The sequence below is a fragment of the Fusarium sambucinum genome, chromosome I, assembly GCF_050947815.1.
Source record: "Fusarium sambucinum isolate potato_lamoka chromosome I, whole genome shotgun sequence".
Lineage (NCBI taxonomy): Eukaryota > Fungi > Ascomycota > Sordariomycetes > Hypocreales > Nectriaceae > Fusarium > Fusarium sambucinum.
The window spans coordinates 5,258,222-5,273,700 of record NC_139294.1 but is presented as its reverse complement, the minus strand read 5'-3'; the positions used below and the strand labels follow the sequence as shown (position 1 = coordinate 5,273,700).

Below are 15,479 nucleotides of genomic sequence, written 5' to 3'. Positions count from 1 at the left end.
TACCTAACGTTACCTGCTAAAAAAGGCCCCTAGTTACCTACCTATCCAGAGGGGCACCTGAGGTTTTTGACTTCCTGTCATGACTTCCTGTCATACTAATTAAGAGAGAAAAAACCGAGCACCATTGTTTCGTTTGTGTTCTTTTTTAGACTCTTAAGTATCTACAAAGGCACTTACCTATTGTAATGCTGCGAAATTCCGTTTGACCAAAAAAAAAAAGAGATCGTTGCTGTTGCCGTTTTCGACAACGCCTCCAGATCCACGTCACGTCAACTCAACTCGACTCGACTCAACACAATCTTAGCCAGACTCATCTCTTCTCAATTCAAGTAACTCAAACTCGGCCAATTTCGCCTCGACTCGACAAAGGTCTTAACAGGTCTGGACTCTTTACCCGGCGTATTTCGGTCGAGGAGACTGCTTTATATTTTGTTCTCATATTGTCGGTCTGTGCTTTATATTGCATTGTTTGACTGCTTGAGAACAAGTGCCTCGGCTTTTTTGGTGAGTGATGATCTTCAACATCCAATCGAATCATACCTGTCAATTCCTTCAATCTACACTGGACCCTTGCTTGAGTATACCTGCATGTATTTGGATGTCATACGTCAGGTCAAGAATGAATTATTTGAAACCCTTCATTTTTCCCTGGCTAGCCATGCAAATCTCACGCCCTTTGCCTTTGACTGGACTGGAGTCAAGAGCATAGATGCTGGTTATGCTACCCCCCCCACGTGCCCTCCAGGAGTCGATCTCGCAGGTTGTCTGTGAAGGAACCGGGCTGTCGGTGACGGGTCGAGCGAGACCCTGAGAAACCGGGCGTTTATCGTCTGACTCTTTATATCACGAGCTTGTGTCGGAGAGGAAAAGACAAGCGGAATAACTTGGAAGAAAGTGGTTGTGATTGTTGTGAAGAAGAGGATACACGCAACTCCACCCTGCTTCGATCAAACCTGGCTCTACGACTCGGACTCAGCTGTTCTCGCCATGACTTGACCTTCGGGTTTGCTGATCTCTATGGAGCATTTCTGAGACCCATTCCTTGCTTTACTTTCCTTCGCCTTTCCCTGGTCATGTCTCCGCTGCTGGACCCTATAACGCTATCTACCTATCCCCTCCCCCAACACGCACTGCTGCACACACGTACAAAAGACACACAAAGATACCACGCAGACACTGTAACTGACACTGAGACTCGCATATCTTCAGCCACACATACTCGCTCATCATCTCCCCTCCAAACAGGGAACCGGCAGTAACCACTTTTCTTACTTACTCGTTCCTTGCCTGCTCTTCTCTAAGTCGCCAGTAGCCCCCGAGGGCGCACACGCCGCAACATGTAAGTTATATACGTCCTTGACCTTGTTCTATCTTTGGAGTTCGCTCAGCCCACAGTGGTTCAGCAACTCCTCGGGAATCCACTCTTAGCTGGAAGCTCGTTACAAATAATGGACTACTCTCTGGTCATAGCATACACCCCGAGTACACAACTTTGCTCACGCTCTCTTCTAGGAAGTTTGGCAAGCAGATCCAGAAACGTCAGCTCGAGGTGCCCGAATATGCTGCCAGCTTTGTCAACTACAAGGCCCTGAAAAAGGTATGCCCTTGCCATTTCCACTCCGGCAACCTTTCCCTTCCCGCCACCGAGAAACCCCCGTCTCCCGTCTGCCGTCTCCGCTGTCATCTCCCATAGCGCCTGGTCCACTACATCATTTTCCCTATTCCAGTTGCGTTGCTCGGTCTGGATTATATTGTTCAGCCCGGTCTGCTAAAATTGTTTCGTTCATCTTCGTGCCTTACCCTTACCCTACTTGCCGTTCTAGGCCCAACTTCTCCGACTCTCTGCCCTGCTTTAGTCACTGATGCCGATCTCGTCACGGCAGGAAGTATCACGTTGTGTGTAACAGTGGCTGATGAGAAGCAATTCCCTGTTTATCCATTCTTTCTACTGTTTTCAAGCACGTTTCTTCAATTGCTTCCAACATCTGATATGGCAATTGCTTGGCTCAACTTACACTAACACACTGATGTATAGCTCATCAAGAAGCTGTCTGCGACCCCTACCCTAACCTCACAAAACGATGTTCTCCGCTCAGCCACCCCCGTGGACTCCCAGGCCGCTCTTCAAGCCAACAAGGCGACCTTCTTCTTCCAACTGGTAAGTCCGTCTGTTGTTACGCTTCCGCCATGAACATCCTGGTATGGCTGCTAAACGATAAACAGGAACGAGAACTCGACAAGGTCAATGCATTTTACATGCAAAAAGAGGCCGAGGTTCGTGACACATCCGCTTCAAAGCCCTCCCGTCATCGATATCACTATCTCACATACAGCAGCTCAAAATTCGCCTCAAGACACTCCTAGACAAGAAGAAGGTATTGCAGTCCCGTCAAGGCATCTCCAGGCGCTCTGCCAAATTCACAACCCTCGAGGAAGGCTTCCAACAGTTCGCTACAGACTTGAACAAGCTGCAGCAGTTTGTTGAGATCAATGGCACCGCCTTTTCTAAGATCTTGAAGAAGTGGGATAAGACCTCGAAATCCAAGACTAAGGAGCTATACCTATCAAGGGCTGTCGAGGTTCAACCTTTCTTCAATGCAACAGTCATAAGCGAACTGTCTGACCAAGCCACCACGAGTTTACAGGAACTCGGTGCTTGGTCAGACGGCATACAGGTCAATTTCCAGTCTGGGCATGTCGTAACATCGCAGCACTTCGTTGGTACTGATGAGGGAGACGCCGATACATTGCTTCTCGACACTGTCATCACAGGAAATCTTGAATCGTTGAAGGATCTTCTCCTACGGATGCGCTCTGCAAACGAGGCTGTCGATGGTGATAGCTCGTTGATGGAGAGGATCACACGCACCTTCTTGGCAGCTATATCCGAAGCCCCGCAAGAGTCTCTACGAGTCCTCCTGGACACAGGTCTCGTTGATCTCCACTCTTACGATGACATCAACGAGAGGAATTGCTTGCACCAGGCCGCCATCTATGGGAAGCACTATGTTTTGGAATGGGGGTTGTCCGTCAATGTCGTTGTGGATAGGACGGATGTCTATGGTCGAGTCCCTCTGCATTATGCTAGCCTTCACGGGAGGTTGGAGATGCTGAAGGTCCTTCTTGATGGTAAGTTGAAAGATGATATCACCCATCAAATTACTTGGGCTGACAACTGTTTAGCAAACCAACGCACGATCGATCTTACAGACCACGATAACTTCACCCCCTTGATCCATTCTATCATCCACTGTCATCTCAATTGTATCGAACTTCTCCTTGCTAGATCCGCACGCATTGACCCGGTTTCTGACGCTGATCACGTACCACTCAACCTCGCTTGCGAACATGGCTCTGTCGCTGTTGTTGAAATGCTCCTGAAGCACGGGGCCAATATCTTGCCTGATGCTGAAGGCCTATATCCCCAGCATCTTGTAGCAAGGGCAGGCCAAACATCGGAACTCCTTCTTCTTCTCAAGGAATTTGGCGCTGATTTGGACCAAATTGACAAGTTGTATGGATGGACACCTTTGGTCCATTCTGCAAGTGAAGGAAACGTCGACTGTCTTCAAGCACTTCTGAAGGTTGGAGTTGACGCCAATATTGTGGATGAAAAGGATCTTCCTGCAATGTATTACGCTGCTTGGGAGGGACATCTTGCATGTATGAAACTGCTAACCCCTTTCAACACACGCCCGCGAGCCAGCCCCTTTATGGTGCAGCCTGCCTTGGGCCCTATGGATTCAAGTACTGCACCACTGCCCATGTCACTTGACCCTGATGCGATCCCCGAGCTCGAGCTTCCTCCCCCGATTATACCATTACGCAGATATGGTCACAATTTCCTCGACACCAAGACTGTCGTCCAAATCTCGTTCGGGGATGTGGATGAGCAACCTCTTGTTTTCTTCCAAGACGGCAAGTACCCTGCCGCTCGTCTCACCATTTCTTCCAAAGTTTCGGATCTTATACCCAAGAATATTATCTTGCCTTTCCAAGAAGACACCCGAATTGTTTCCTTCCAGGTCGACAACTTGGAAACTTTCAGCCTGGATATCGACGTGTTCCCTACCTATGGTGCAAAGGTTATCGCCAAGACAGTTGCTCTGTCGAGTATCTTCAAGGGGCTGCAGGGCACTTCTGTGTGTTGCCTGCCTCTATTCGACCCCCGTCTTCGTGCCATTGGCCAAATAAGCTTCACGGTGCAGGTCATCAAGCCGTTCCAGGGCAAGCCCTTGGAGATTACCGACTTCGAGACATACTGGAAAGCTACCAGTCAATTCAACCAACCGACGAGCGCTATTGTCACAGGCTCGAGCCTTTCTGGCGACTATGTGCGACTCTTTGTTCAATACACAAGCGATGGCGTTCCCGTACTTTGGCCTCGATGGACCATAACCTGCGCTGGTCTTGATATTCCTGTCTGTCGATTGACACTGGAACAGTTCGGTTCCATGACCATCAGGAGCAACAGTCGGGCAGATTTGCCCAGTTTGATAAACAAATCATCTGAGAGCATCGCTGAGGTATACCACATTCTGGCTACTGCTGGCGTGACGCTTCAAGAAGCCCTTGCACTTCTCAACCCCGGCATGCACGTCAACCTTCAGGTCCTGTATCCTACATCGGAAGAAGAAAAAGTATTTTCTCTTGGGCCTGCGTTGGATGCCAACATTTTTGTTGATTCAATCCTCAATATTGTATTTGAACATGCCCGAACACAACGCGCGCAGTCTCCTGATATTGTGCGGTCGATCGTCTTCAGCAGCTACAGCCCTCGGTTGTGCACAGCATTGAATTGGAAACAGCCGAACTTCCCTGTCTTCTTGTGCAACGACCTGGGTCGAGAGGAGAACTCAGGAGGTAACGACGTAGCGTTGAGCAGCGGAAGGCGAAGCGCCTCGATCAAGGAGGTCGTGCGAATTGCCCAGAGCAACAACTTTATGGGACTGATATGTTATTCCCCGTTATTGGTATGTTTGAACTCGCTAATATTGATAATCTGTTCACGAGCCAAGGCTGACCAACAACAGGAAATGGTACCGGCCCTTGTAGATGCTATCAAGTCTCATGGATTGGCATTGGTGACGGACAAATCGTCAGACTCACCCAACGCAAGCCCTATGACAGATCCTTTCCCGCGACCACCCAAGGGTGTTGACGGAGTTTTGAAGAGCCACGGCATTCTGCGTTTCAACGATTCGATAGACATGTAGATGGGGTTATAATGAGACATGCCCATGTAACGACTGCGATGGCCTGGTTTGGACATAGAGAAGAGAAAAGGAAGTAAAGTAAACCACAAAAATGATAGAATTACCACAGTAACTGTGTATGCAATTTAAAGCGAGTTAATAAGTAGAGGATCGTTAAGCGCCCTTGTAATCATACTTGAGCGTCGCCAGCTCCTTTTCGGGGTCAACACTGCCCATGACCATTTTTGAAATCAAAATAATCGCATAGACCACCAATGGCAAGTACCCCATTCCGGGCCACACGGCATCGCTTTTTGTTCTGCCTATTACCCAAGCCATCAAAATCAAAACAACACCTAGACCTATGTTGAGGAAAGGCAGGTAAGTTTCAAGCGGCGACCGCGTCTCAACATAGCTGAACGAGCTCCTGCGCTGTCGTGGTCGGCCACGAGGAACATAAGGCACATCGTCTACCTCGTCCTCATCGTCGTCGTCAAAGACACCGGAAGAGTCTCTTGTTGACAGCGATGGTGGGCGTGTGGGTCGCGGAGTTTTGGGCCGTGCCCAGTTATCAAGAAAAGGAATTCCCGAAGATGCGGGCGGTTGGTGATGTAGTAAGTATGCCGTTGAGAACAGAGATGTCAGACTGAGAAGAGCTAGCATTGCTGTAGGGGGGTTTATGATAGCTGGAAGGTAGGGGATGGTGGCGAGTAGGGGAATGGCCAGAAGGAAGCGACGGAACTGAACATCACGGGCAGCATTCTCGGTGGCCAGTTGATTGATGAAGTCCTCTTGCTCTGGAATTTATGTTAGCTTTGATCGAAGTATGCTGTGCTCACGACACTTTACCTTGTTCATCAAGAGCTTCTGGTTGTGAATCTGTAGAGTCCTCCTCTGGATAGTGAAATGTACGCCTCAAACGGGCGGTAGTACCATGCTGATTTGGCATCACGATGATGATTAGAGTGAGAAGTATCTTGTAGAATAAAAAGATACAAATAGTGGAAGAATGACACGACTACTGTCGAAGAAAGAACACTATTTGTGGTATAAGACGTCGTCGTCACAAGGACACAATGTTCACGGGTTTGAAGTGAGGCTCAGCGTCATAACGCCACAAGAGATGAGACGGGCCATTGCCCCACCTTCTCTTTCGAGAACATCGAGTGTCGGCGACCGGCAGTAAAATTTGGCCGATGCCAATCCAATTGAATCGAGCCTCAGCTGATCGACCACCATTAGGATTGATTGATTCGATCACGAGAAATCTACAGCGAAATCAACATGTCGCAACAACTAGCGCTTCCTCGGCTTGTCCGTAGGAGACTTGCGGCTGTCCTAAAAACCAGGACCGTCACATTGAGACCTGGTCAAAAAAGATGGTTAACTCCCGCGCCCAAGCCTGGTGATGGGCCCATGATGTCGAGGAGGGCGGACAGAGAACTCCCAGGTACGAGCAATTAATGTGTAAATAAGCAAAGGATTTGTGCTAATTTTCTATAGACATCTCTGATGTGACATTCCGCTGGCGCCGCACATTCCCCATCTTCCTCCTCATTGTGGCCGCTTCCTCTGTCGCCATCTTCAACTACCAAAAGATGTCATCACCCGTCATCTCATCGACTCTTTACGCCCTGCGAACCAATTCCGAGGCTCGAGCTCTTCTCGGAGACGAGATCTACTTCCGACATCAGATCCCTTGGATCCATGGCGAGATGAACCAGTTGCACGGCCGCATCGATATCTGGTTCTCTGTGCGCGGCACAAAGGGCGAGGGCGTTATGCGCTTTGCCAGCAACCGACCTACCAGCAAGGGATTCTTCTCGACCACAGAATGGAGTCTCACTATGCAGGACGGAACGAGGCTGGATCTTTTGGATAGCGGCGATCCTTTCAGGGCGCTTGTTGGTGGTGGAGGGGATGACCTGCCTCCGCTAGAGGAAGATGCTGCTACAAGAGGATTCCGAAAGCAAGTGGAATACAAGTGAGGCATAGTGGGACACCCATGGCGAGCATGTGAGGAAGGCATTATTGTAAAAATGAATTTGATAACCCTGGGTACTCCGGTTGTAGTCGAATCTGTACAGTAGTAGATGGTGTGTGTATAATACAAAAAGCCCGCTTATGATCTCCCCCCTTTTGTCATACGTAGTACAAAACGTCCCATACATTCCATGGTTCAATCATTGATCTCTTAGCTGTGCCTCTTCTCTCTTGTTCTTCAGTTGGAGATGCTTCTCCCGTGCCGCCTGGAGTTTCGCCTCGTGATCAGGGTGTCGCTCTATAAGGGTCTTGAGAGCAGCCTCACGATGAGGCTGGGGAGGAGCCTTTCGCTTCTTGGAGTCCTGGATACGGACGACGCGGCCCTTGGGACCAGCAATGGGTCCACCAACCAATACAATTCCCAATTCGTTGTCCACCATCATGACCTTGAGGTTCTGTACCGTTACGAACTCGTTACCCATGCGACCAGGCATCTTCTTGCCGGGCATGACTCGACTACCACTGCCCTGCGAAGGACCTGTTGTACCGATTGTTCGGTGGTTCTTGGAGTTACCGTGGGAAGCTTCCTGACCGGAGAAGCCGTGGCGCTTCATACCACCAGCGAAACCCATACCCCGCGATCGGCCCTTAACGTCGACATACTGGCCCTTCTTGAACCAATCGGGCAGAATCTGAACACCGACGGGCAGCAGACCATCCTTGTCTCGGACCTTGAACTCGGCGAGCTCAGCCTTGGGTGCAATGCCCTTGGCCTCGTAGTAACCCAGCAATGGGCTGGTAACGTTTCGACCGTCACGCGCACCCTGACCAATCTGCACAGCCCAGTAACCGTTCTTCTCTCGAGTCTTGTTGGCGATGACCTGGACCTGATCGAGCTGCAGAACAGTGCAAGGCACACGAGTCTTTCCAACAAACATACTCGTCATGCCCTTCTTAACACCGAGAACTCCAGATCGTAGAGGCGTAGTGTTCTCTCTTCGCTTAAGAGCAGCAGCGGGACCGCTGGTGAGTGCAGGAAGGCCAGAAGAAGGCTGGTTGAATCGCTTGTGCTTGTTACGAGGAGGAGCCGTGGTCCACCCGTTCTTTACACCTCGAGTGGCTGTGAGCGGGAGGAGGAGAGGGCGGGCGGCGACGGCGCATGGCCGGGGAAGGGCCAGGCGAATTGGCAGTCGGGGAGGCATTTTGTTTGCTGGCGGCGAGATCGACAATTGTCGAGAAGGGAATTGATGCCGCCGTGGGTTGGGGTACTAAGGTGGCCGATCGGATGGCGTTGGATCGGTTGATTGTGGTGAAAGATTTTGGGCCAAGTCGAGATACTGGATAGCTTTTGCAAGGCCCGGAGAATTCCCGGCTAGCACGATTGAGCACTATAATGCCATGAATGAGAACGACTGGTGCAAGTCACAGCGATTTAATAAAATTTGATCATATTATTCTTTTGAAGAAGACATTGATCATTGTTTTCCATTAATGATCTTCTTTATGTATACCAATTTTAATTTGATGGTGGTTTGTGACTCAAGTGTCTGCTTCATCTCTACATTCCAGGCCCCCTACCTCCAATCCCACTTCCCATCTGGTTCAAATTTGTACCCTTAAGTTTATGATCACCCGGGTTAGCAGCAGCCTCGTAGATGATGTTTGCGGGCGCTCTTCCGAGTTGCGTCCATTCTCCTTTGAAACCGATGTAAGAAATGCGTGTGACATCTTCATCGCCATCACCAAAATTGTCAGCAAAGAAAAGCACTAGCTGCTGCACCTTGCCGAATAGCGCTCGCTTTACAGGAATCTCTTGTAGGTCGCTTGTTTGAGACAGTTCGAGAGTTTGCACGGGGTCCAATTCCTCAGCGGCGGTAAAGTCGAGGTCATCACGGTTGATGAAGAGATGCAGGGTCTTGGGCGCAGAGGTGGAGGGGGATGTGCGGATGAGGATTGAGTGAAGTTTGATCTGGGCAGTGAAGCTTGTACAAGTCAGTAAGATATACAGTATGACGTTAAGAACCTGCACTTACGGTACTGTCATGAGAAGTTGCTCATCGACATCACTCGCCAGCTCAGGCTCAGTGCTCAGTCTTTCCTGCCAGGTCTTCTTGACGATTTGTTGCCCAACATCGCGATTGGCTTCGTTAAGGGTCACGATGTGATCAAAGTTGATTTGACTGTAGAGTGAAAACTGCACGGCGGGGGTGATGTCGTCTGAGTGATCGTGTTCATGATGGTCGTGACCATGGCCGTGGCCGGAGTGTTCGTCGTGGCAGTGAGACATGATTTGTAGCTGTGGTTTATTGTAAACGTGTACTTCTCGAAAAATGTCAAGGTTTATAGACTTGATGATTCAGCTTCAAGTCGTGGGTGAAAGTTGAGTTGATGTAACTTGTAAGTCAAGTGAACTCATCCAATAGCGAGTACAATGACGTTTTAGCACTGGGTCCTTCCTACCACAGCGATTGGGTCCATATCATGAACAAACATCAAACAGCACGTCTCACAGCACTTTTCTTTGCCTGATAACAAAGTTACTACTATTGTATTATGAGTGAGGGACAAGGTTTGATTTTGGCTTTGAAAATTACGTAGAACCACAGCAACAAAAGGCAAAGTCGGACATTTCAAAATCATATCTATCAATTGAGCTATGTTTTCCAGTATTACGATTATATGATAGCAACTAGAGATTTGATATATAGCGGCAATGAGTTTAGTCCAAACCCCAATAATGGATGGGCTGTTTGCGTTGATCTATCTAAATCCGCTCTTCCTCTTGGGCTTTTTGGCCTTCTTCCTATCCCCGAAAATACCTGATACCGGCTGGCTCATGGCAATCGCAGGCCCGAACATGCCTTGGCTCTGAGATGAGCTGGGCATTCCCTGCTGGCTCGACATAAACTGCGCAGGCGTTGGTGGAGCTGGCATAGGCGGCAGCTCTGCAGGATCTTCTCTTTGGGGACGCATTTGAGAAGATCGTGGTGGTGCACCGAGTCCTCCTGTCCGGATTTGCGACGACTTCTTGGCTTTGGGTGTGGATTCACCGCCCTGTCGCATAGTTGGCGGCAGTCTGTACTTTTCTGCATGTGCCTTTCGCTTGTTTTCCATCCTCTGCAGTCGTGACCTTGCATCCTCAAACTTTCTATCGCTGGCAATAGCAACGCTAGAAATGTAGTCATCTGTGGTGACACCACGCTCGGTTGGCCAGCGTGACAGAACACTTGACTGTTTGGCAGTTTCCATCTTGTCCAACTGTAACGAGGGTGCGAGAAGCTGCAATCGCCTGATTGCTGCATCGCTGGTGATATTCGATGTCGTGCTGGGAGGCGAGGAAGGGATGTCACCATCCAATGTTTGGGATGACCTGATCCGTATCGCACTCGATGTAGGCTGTGGTCGCTCGTCTCCCCCATGGCTTGCCGTCCCTAGAAGAGGCATATCTTGAACCATAACACCAGCTGTTGCTAGAAACATGTCCTTGGCCAAATCTGCTATCCAACCTCTCCTCATTTCCTCTTCTTTTTCAGATAACCTCCCTTCTACAGGGTCAAGCCAGAGGTCGACATACGTTTGGTTGAGATGTGACAAACTGACAAGTTCTCGGATCCACTCCTCCGAAGTTTGTCTTCCCAGCTGTGTTACCACTGTTTGCCCATCATCGCCCAAGAACAAGTCCAGTATGTCCGGGAGCTCGGCTTTGTTGTAACTGGAAAGATCCATGGTCCCCGTTTGGTCGCCGATCTCTTTCCAAGTCTTCAGAGAGAGCCGTCCTTCCGTCGTGCCCTCTGCAATGTTCTCCTGAATAGCATAAAGAAGGGCCGGAGGAATGTCGTGAACGCTCTCGGAGATAGCAATAAGAGTTCGCTGGAGATGTTGGCACATGAAATCTAGTTTGAGGTGTACAGGCCCTAAGATTGCAGATGCCCCATTCTTCATGGTATCCGTTTCGTTGGATCTACTGTGGCGCTTTACGACCTCATTGATATTGTCAGTCATGCCATCTGGAAGTACAAACGCGTTGCCCATATGTCGAAGAAATTGCTTGCGTTTTTTCCTCCATCGCTGCTGCGCTTGGTCTGTCTTGGACCGCACGAGACGTCCAGTGGGTAGGGTAATTTGCATTTTGCGGTCCTTGACCGAAACACAAATACAATATTGTACACCCAGATCCTTGCTCAAGATGCTCCCTTGATAGAATTGAACACCTCCACGATAATAATCAGCCCCTGGGCCAGATGAGGGCTTTCCATCTTGACTGAGCTTGGCTGGGTGGATCTCTAGTGACTGTATATCTCCTTGAACAGCATTGCCCTCATTAGGTAGACTTAAAACATCGCGATGCCAGTATGGAAGGCCAGTCTGCTTTGAATGTCCAAACCAATATGTTTCAAGCTGTCTGTGGGTTGGAGAAAAGACAAACACCATAACGGCCTGTTGTTTGCCTTCGGTAGTGAGGCAGGTCGTCATACGCAGCGCCTCTCTGTCCAGCAGTCGGGGGCAAGAAATCAAAATTGTCGGTTTTTTCGATAGCGAGTCCTCTTCTCTTCTCGTCGCAAACAAGTCAATCCAGTAAAGGGTCCGCATAGTCAAGACGAATATGTGATTTTGGTTTGCGGGGCTGATCCTGATATCAAGAACAGCGTCAGGCTTGGACTTTGGACGAGCTAAAAGTGATAGCTGTGGCAGAGCTATGTGTGATTCAAGATCGATCACTTCGTACTTTTCTCTGTTCCATATCAACAAATGACTTGACCGCTTTGCCGACTCTTCAAACTCGTCGGCATTCTGCGATTCATCCTCCCAGAAACTGTCCACTTCGGCAGCACCAACAAAAAGGATCCCGTGCTTTTCTGCTTTATGCTCTGTCGTGGAAGGAGTTTCGTCCAACAGCCCGTCTGAAATATGTCCGAACTTACAAGACGATAGTCGTGTTCTTGGCCTGCCTCCTAGGATGTTCCATATGGACCAATATCCGCACTCGTCGATGATGGCAATCTGAGGCGATTGGCCTTTTGAATTCGGGTTGAAAGCAACATCCATCTGCGCATTACCGCCGGTCATCTTATGTGAGATGGTCATGATTGGGTTGGGATCAATTCGTGATAGTCGGGGATGCTGAATGTTGAGGTCGGCCGCCGTAGATGACTGGGCCACTGGGATTTTGTGATACTCCGGGTTGAGAATAGTGGTCGAAGTCTGCTTCTGAACAATGAGCCAGCGGATGGCATCGTATCGTGACATGCTGGTTGCGAATTTAACTTGAGAAATCGGCAGGCCATCACTGGCCCAAATGGCCTCTTCCTCGGGATCATCGGGGTCAATCACAGAGGGCTGAAGTGTCGTATGCTTGTCAGCACCCCACTGCCACTTTGACTGATCAACTCGGGACAGTCTTAGTAGTTCTCCCGATTCTCCTGTAGCAGCTGCGAGCATCGGTGATCCTGCAACTCTCCACTGATCAGACACATTCGTCATCTGGCCGATGGAAAGCAGGGGTCGATCGCTGATTTCCCCCTCGACCCTAGAGTAGCGGTTCATGTTCTCTTCCAGTAACGTAGAGACGGCTGAATTGCCCATGAAGGCTTCGGGATGAGCCTGAAGAAGCCATCGTTTCTGAATTCTCCGTTCCTGCCAAAGATTGGAAGAGACTTCTGGGGATGGAGACTTTGAAGGCGGATACAGCTGTGCTGAAGACCCAATCACTTTGAAGTGCGGTGCTGAAAAGACTTGGTCAATATTTTGGATGGGCGCAAGTGGTTGTTCTGAAAACTCACCTTCAGATGTAATGCGACTGGTATGAAAAGTACCAACTTGAGTTGTCGCCTTTTCTGGAGGTAAATAAGTAAGACTTCCTACGTGACCGTGAATCAGGTCCGTGAGTCGTCTTGTCTCAGCCATTTGGTCCGAGTATCGATTTCCAATGTGTTAAAAATTTGGTCGATATTCCTTTCTTCATCGCGAGATGGACTGGTATAGGCGCAAGAGATTCTCGAGCGGGAGTTTATTGTATTTGGAGCACTAAAAAGGCATCCTAATTCACATATACAAGGGGGAGAAAAGTGACGGGAGCGCAGGCAGACAAACATAAATATGACAGCGATAGCGGTGAGTAAAAGTGAATTCTGGGACGAGAGTCTGTTCTGCATTACGCGATGCGATATGAATTGAAGCTTTCGACGGCCCCACGTGGCGGTGCCATGGTTTGCGCCACACTTTGGTAGTCGACCGAGCAACGGAATTTCATGGTGTAAATACAACCAAACACATGCATTACATTAATGTCCGATTCGCATAACCAAGACTACACTCTTTTTGCGACAAACGAATCTCCCCAAACTGTTTATCGTTATTCGAATCACTCACAATGGCTACCGACTTCCGTTCCTCCTTTTCAGCCAGTATGCGACAGAGCATGCCACCTGTCGGCCCCTCTGTCGCAAACCAGTTACCCAATATCAACTTTGGTTTTGATGACCTCCGCGATCGCATGACAAAGTTTACGGCCCGGTTCGATGCCTTCATAGAAGAGGGTCGTAAACGGGTACTGGATGAGCGAAACCAGTTTCGCATGAATGTTGCTGAGCTTCAAGGTATAACCCTCTAACTTTCCTACAGCGCATCGAATAACTGCTAACCGTTGCACAGAGGATCAACGTATGAAAAAGCGAGATATCGAAATCGTTCAGACCAAGACCGCAACGCACCAGCAGACAATCGAGAAGGAAGAAGCCGAGACCCGCGAAATGGAGAGTGCCATCGACTCCCTCGCCTCTCAGCGAGACAACCATCTTTCCACCCGCGATAGCCTCAAGGCGGAAATTGCCCAGACACAAGCCGAGATCGATGCCCGACTTGCAGCTCAGCGCGAGTACGCTCAGCATCAACAATCCCAATCGCGCTTCAATGTACCCGAGCTGGACTTTTGGATCACCAACCTATGTCTTAAGATCGAGGGCGCCGGCCATGACGACCGACTCAAATTTGTGTATACGCACGTCGACGAGAAGGATTGGGAGCGTGAAGCTTGGTTTGAACTAGTGACTAGCTCGCGTGACTACGATGTGAAGCACTGTCGACCCAAGATTGAGAGAGAAAAGGTTGAAAGGGTTCTTGATAAGCTCAATGAAACGAGGGAGTTGGTGGTTTTACTCAAGGGAATGAGGGAGTTGTTTGTGGAGGCGATGAAGTCTTGAAGAACTTGACGATTGAATTATGCTGTTATGACCGTTTATGTGCGATAATGCTTTATAGACGATAATTATACCCAAATCTGACATTATTTTGCATATCATTTATTATTTACTTGGCCATAATATATCATAGGTCAGCAGAATTGCCAATATATACACAGCAATGAATGAAGAGTCGACACACTGAAAGATATCGTTAAAATCCATCCCAGGCCGTGCCTTATCTAGGAATGTGTAGGCTTCTATCTAAAGTGTTTTCTTTTGTACAAGTCACGATTTTTATAGTAAATGTTTCATGATATGCACGCGTCCGCGTCTCCCCGCCATGATCGTCTGGAATGTAAATCTCCACCTCCACTTCCCTCTCTTTCACACTCCATATCAAACTACAGTCAACCGCCATCATGCCCGAACCCGATAAACACGCTGCCGCGCAACAGGCTGTGGATATTCTTCATGAGATATCTACAATTCTAGTACGATAGCTTTCTCATTATACAACCATTGTTATTGTCGACCGCTAACTTGTGCTATTACAGAACTGCCATCTTGATCGTCGCACTCTGTCTATCTGCATCTCTATGATTGAGCGCGGTGTGAACCCAGAGGCTTTGGCGGTATGTTATGATTGTACTCGATGAGATCGCAGTTTATATTAATGAGCGTCGTGCGCATACAGCAAGTTATCAAGGAACTCAGACAAGAGGGACAGCGGCTAGAACAGCCTGCCGCTGCAGCGAGAAGGCGCTGATGCGCTCAAGGTTATGGACTTGAAATAGTTTCGACAACAGCTGGACACGAGACACATGGAAACACGGTTACGGCAGGCGTTCACGAGATATTGCATTTCACTTTGTAGTCACAGACAAAGTCACGATCGGTCTGAATAGGGAGTTTGGTACAGAATTCATCCACATTTATGTATACAAAAAGCCATGCTACCCGTTGGATCCAATTTCAAACACGGAGATCACCAAAAAAAAACTGAGCGCCCAAGATGCAAGCCACCTGTTCCATGTCCCCTCATAAACACGTAGTCAAGCGGTCTCCAACTGGTATCTCTCGCCCAGGTTGATGCACCCATTCCCCCAAAACGCCTTGCAGA

The 15,479-nt window shown here is 49.0% G+C and overlaps 8 protein-coding genes across 8 annotated transcripts; 4 read left to right on the top strand and 4 right to left on the bottom strand.

The window, feature by feature from the left end:
• Positions 1-1,448: 1,448 nt before the first annotated feature.
• On the top strand, positions 1,449-5,216 carry FSST1_004408 (uncharacterized protein; the record flags this gene model as incomplete). Its single annotated transcript, XM_083230579.1, has 6 exons — positions 1,449-1,463; positions 1,517-1,597; positions 2,036-2,158; positions 2,224-2,274; positions 2,337-4,973; positions 5,034-5,216. 6 exons carry the CDS (start codon positions 1,449-1,451, stop codon positions 5,214-5,216), a joined length of 3,090 nt encoding a protein of 1,029 aa, XP_083087838.1.
• A 153-nt stretch (positions 5,217-5,369) lies between these two features.
• Positions 5,370-6,144, bottom strand: FSST1_004407 (uncharacterized protein; the record flags this gene model as incomplete). The annotated part of the gene is made up of 2 exons (XM_083230578.1): positions 5,370-5,992; positions 6,045-6,144. The coding sequence occupies 2 exons, from the start codon at positions 6,142-6,144 to the stop codon at positions 5,370-5,372; spliced, it is 723 nt and encodes a 240-aa protein (XP_083087837.1).
• Positions 6,145-6,479: 335 nt separating this feature from the next.
• Positions 6,480-7,183, top strand: FSST1_004406 (cytochrome oxidase complex assembly protein 1-domain-containing protein; the record flags this gene model as incomplete). The annotated part of the gene is made up of 2 exons (XM_083230577.1): positions 6,480-6,645; positions 6,699-7,183. 2 exons carry the CDS (start codon positions 6,480-6,482, stop codon positions 7,181-7,183), a joined length of 651 nt encoding a protein of 216 aa, XP_083087836.1.
• A 195-nt stretch (positions 7,184-7,378) lies between these two features.
• Positions 7,379-8,380, bottom strand: FSST1_004405 (large ribosomal subunit protein uL3; the record flags this gene model as incomplete). The annotated part of the gene is made up of 1 exon (XM_083230576.1): positions 7,379-8,380. The coding sequence occupies one exon, from the start codon at positions 8,378-8,380 to the stop codon at positions 7,379-7,381; it is 1,002 nt and encodes a 333-aa protein (XP_083087835.1).
• Positions 8,381-8,736: 356 nt separating this feature from the next.
• FSST1_004404 (PITH domain-containing protein) lies at positions 8,737-9,465 on the bottom strand (the record flags this gene model as incomplete). Its single annotated transcript, XM_083230575.1, has 2 exons — positions 8,737-9,160; positions 9,212-9,465. The coding sequence occupies 2 exons, from the start codon at positions 9,463-9,465 to the stop codon at positions 8,737-8,739; spliced, it is 678 nt and encodes a 225-aa protein (XP_083087834.1).
• Positions 9,466-9,938: 473 nt separating this feature from the next.
• FSST1_004403 (RNA polymerase I-specific transcription initiation factor RRN6-like protein) lies at positions 9,939-13,082 on the bottom strand (the record flags this gene model as incomplete). The annotated part of the gene is made up of 2 exons (XM_083230574.1): positions 9,939-12,901; positions 12,959-13,082. The coding sequence occupies 2 exons, from the start codon at positions 13,080-13,082 to the stop codon at positions 9,939-9,941; spliced, it is 3,087 nt and encodes a 1,028-aa protein (XP_083087833.1).
• Positions 13,083-13,548: 466 nt separating this feature from the next.
• Positions 13,549-14,377, top strand: FSST1_004402 (chromosome segregation protein Spc25-domain-containing protein; the record flags this gene model as incomplete). Its single annotated transcript, XM_083230573.1, has 2 exons — positions 13,549-13,774; positions 13,830-14,377. 2 exons carry the CDS (start codon positions 13,549-13,551, stop codon positions 14,375-14,377), a joined length of 774 nt encoding a protein of 257 aa, XP_083087832.1.
• A 401-nt stretch (positions 14,378-14,778) lies between these two features.
• FSST1_004401 (mitotic-spindle organizing protein 1) lies at positions 14,779-15,125 on the top strand (the record flags this gene model as incomplete). Its single annotated transcript, XM_083230572.1, has 3 exons — positions 14,779-14,850; positions 14,914-14,991; positions 15,054-15,125. The coding sequence occupies 3 exons, from the start codon at positions 14,779-14,781 to the stop codon at positions 15,123-15,125; spliced, it is 222 nt and encodes a 73-aa protein (XP_083087831.1).
• Positions 15,126-15,479: the final 354 nt, after the last annotated feature.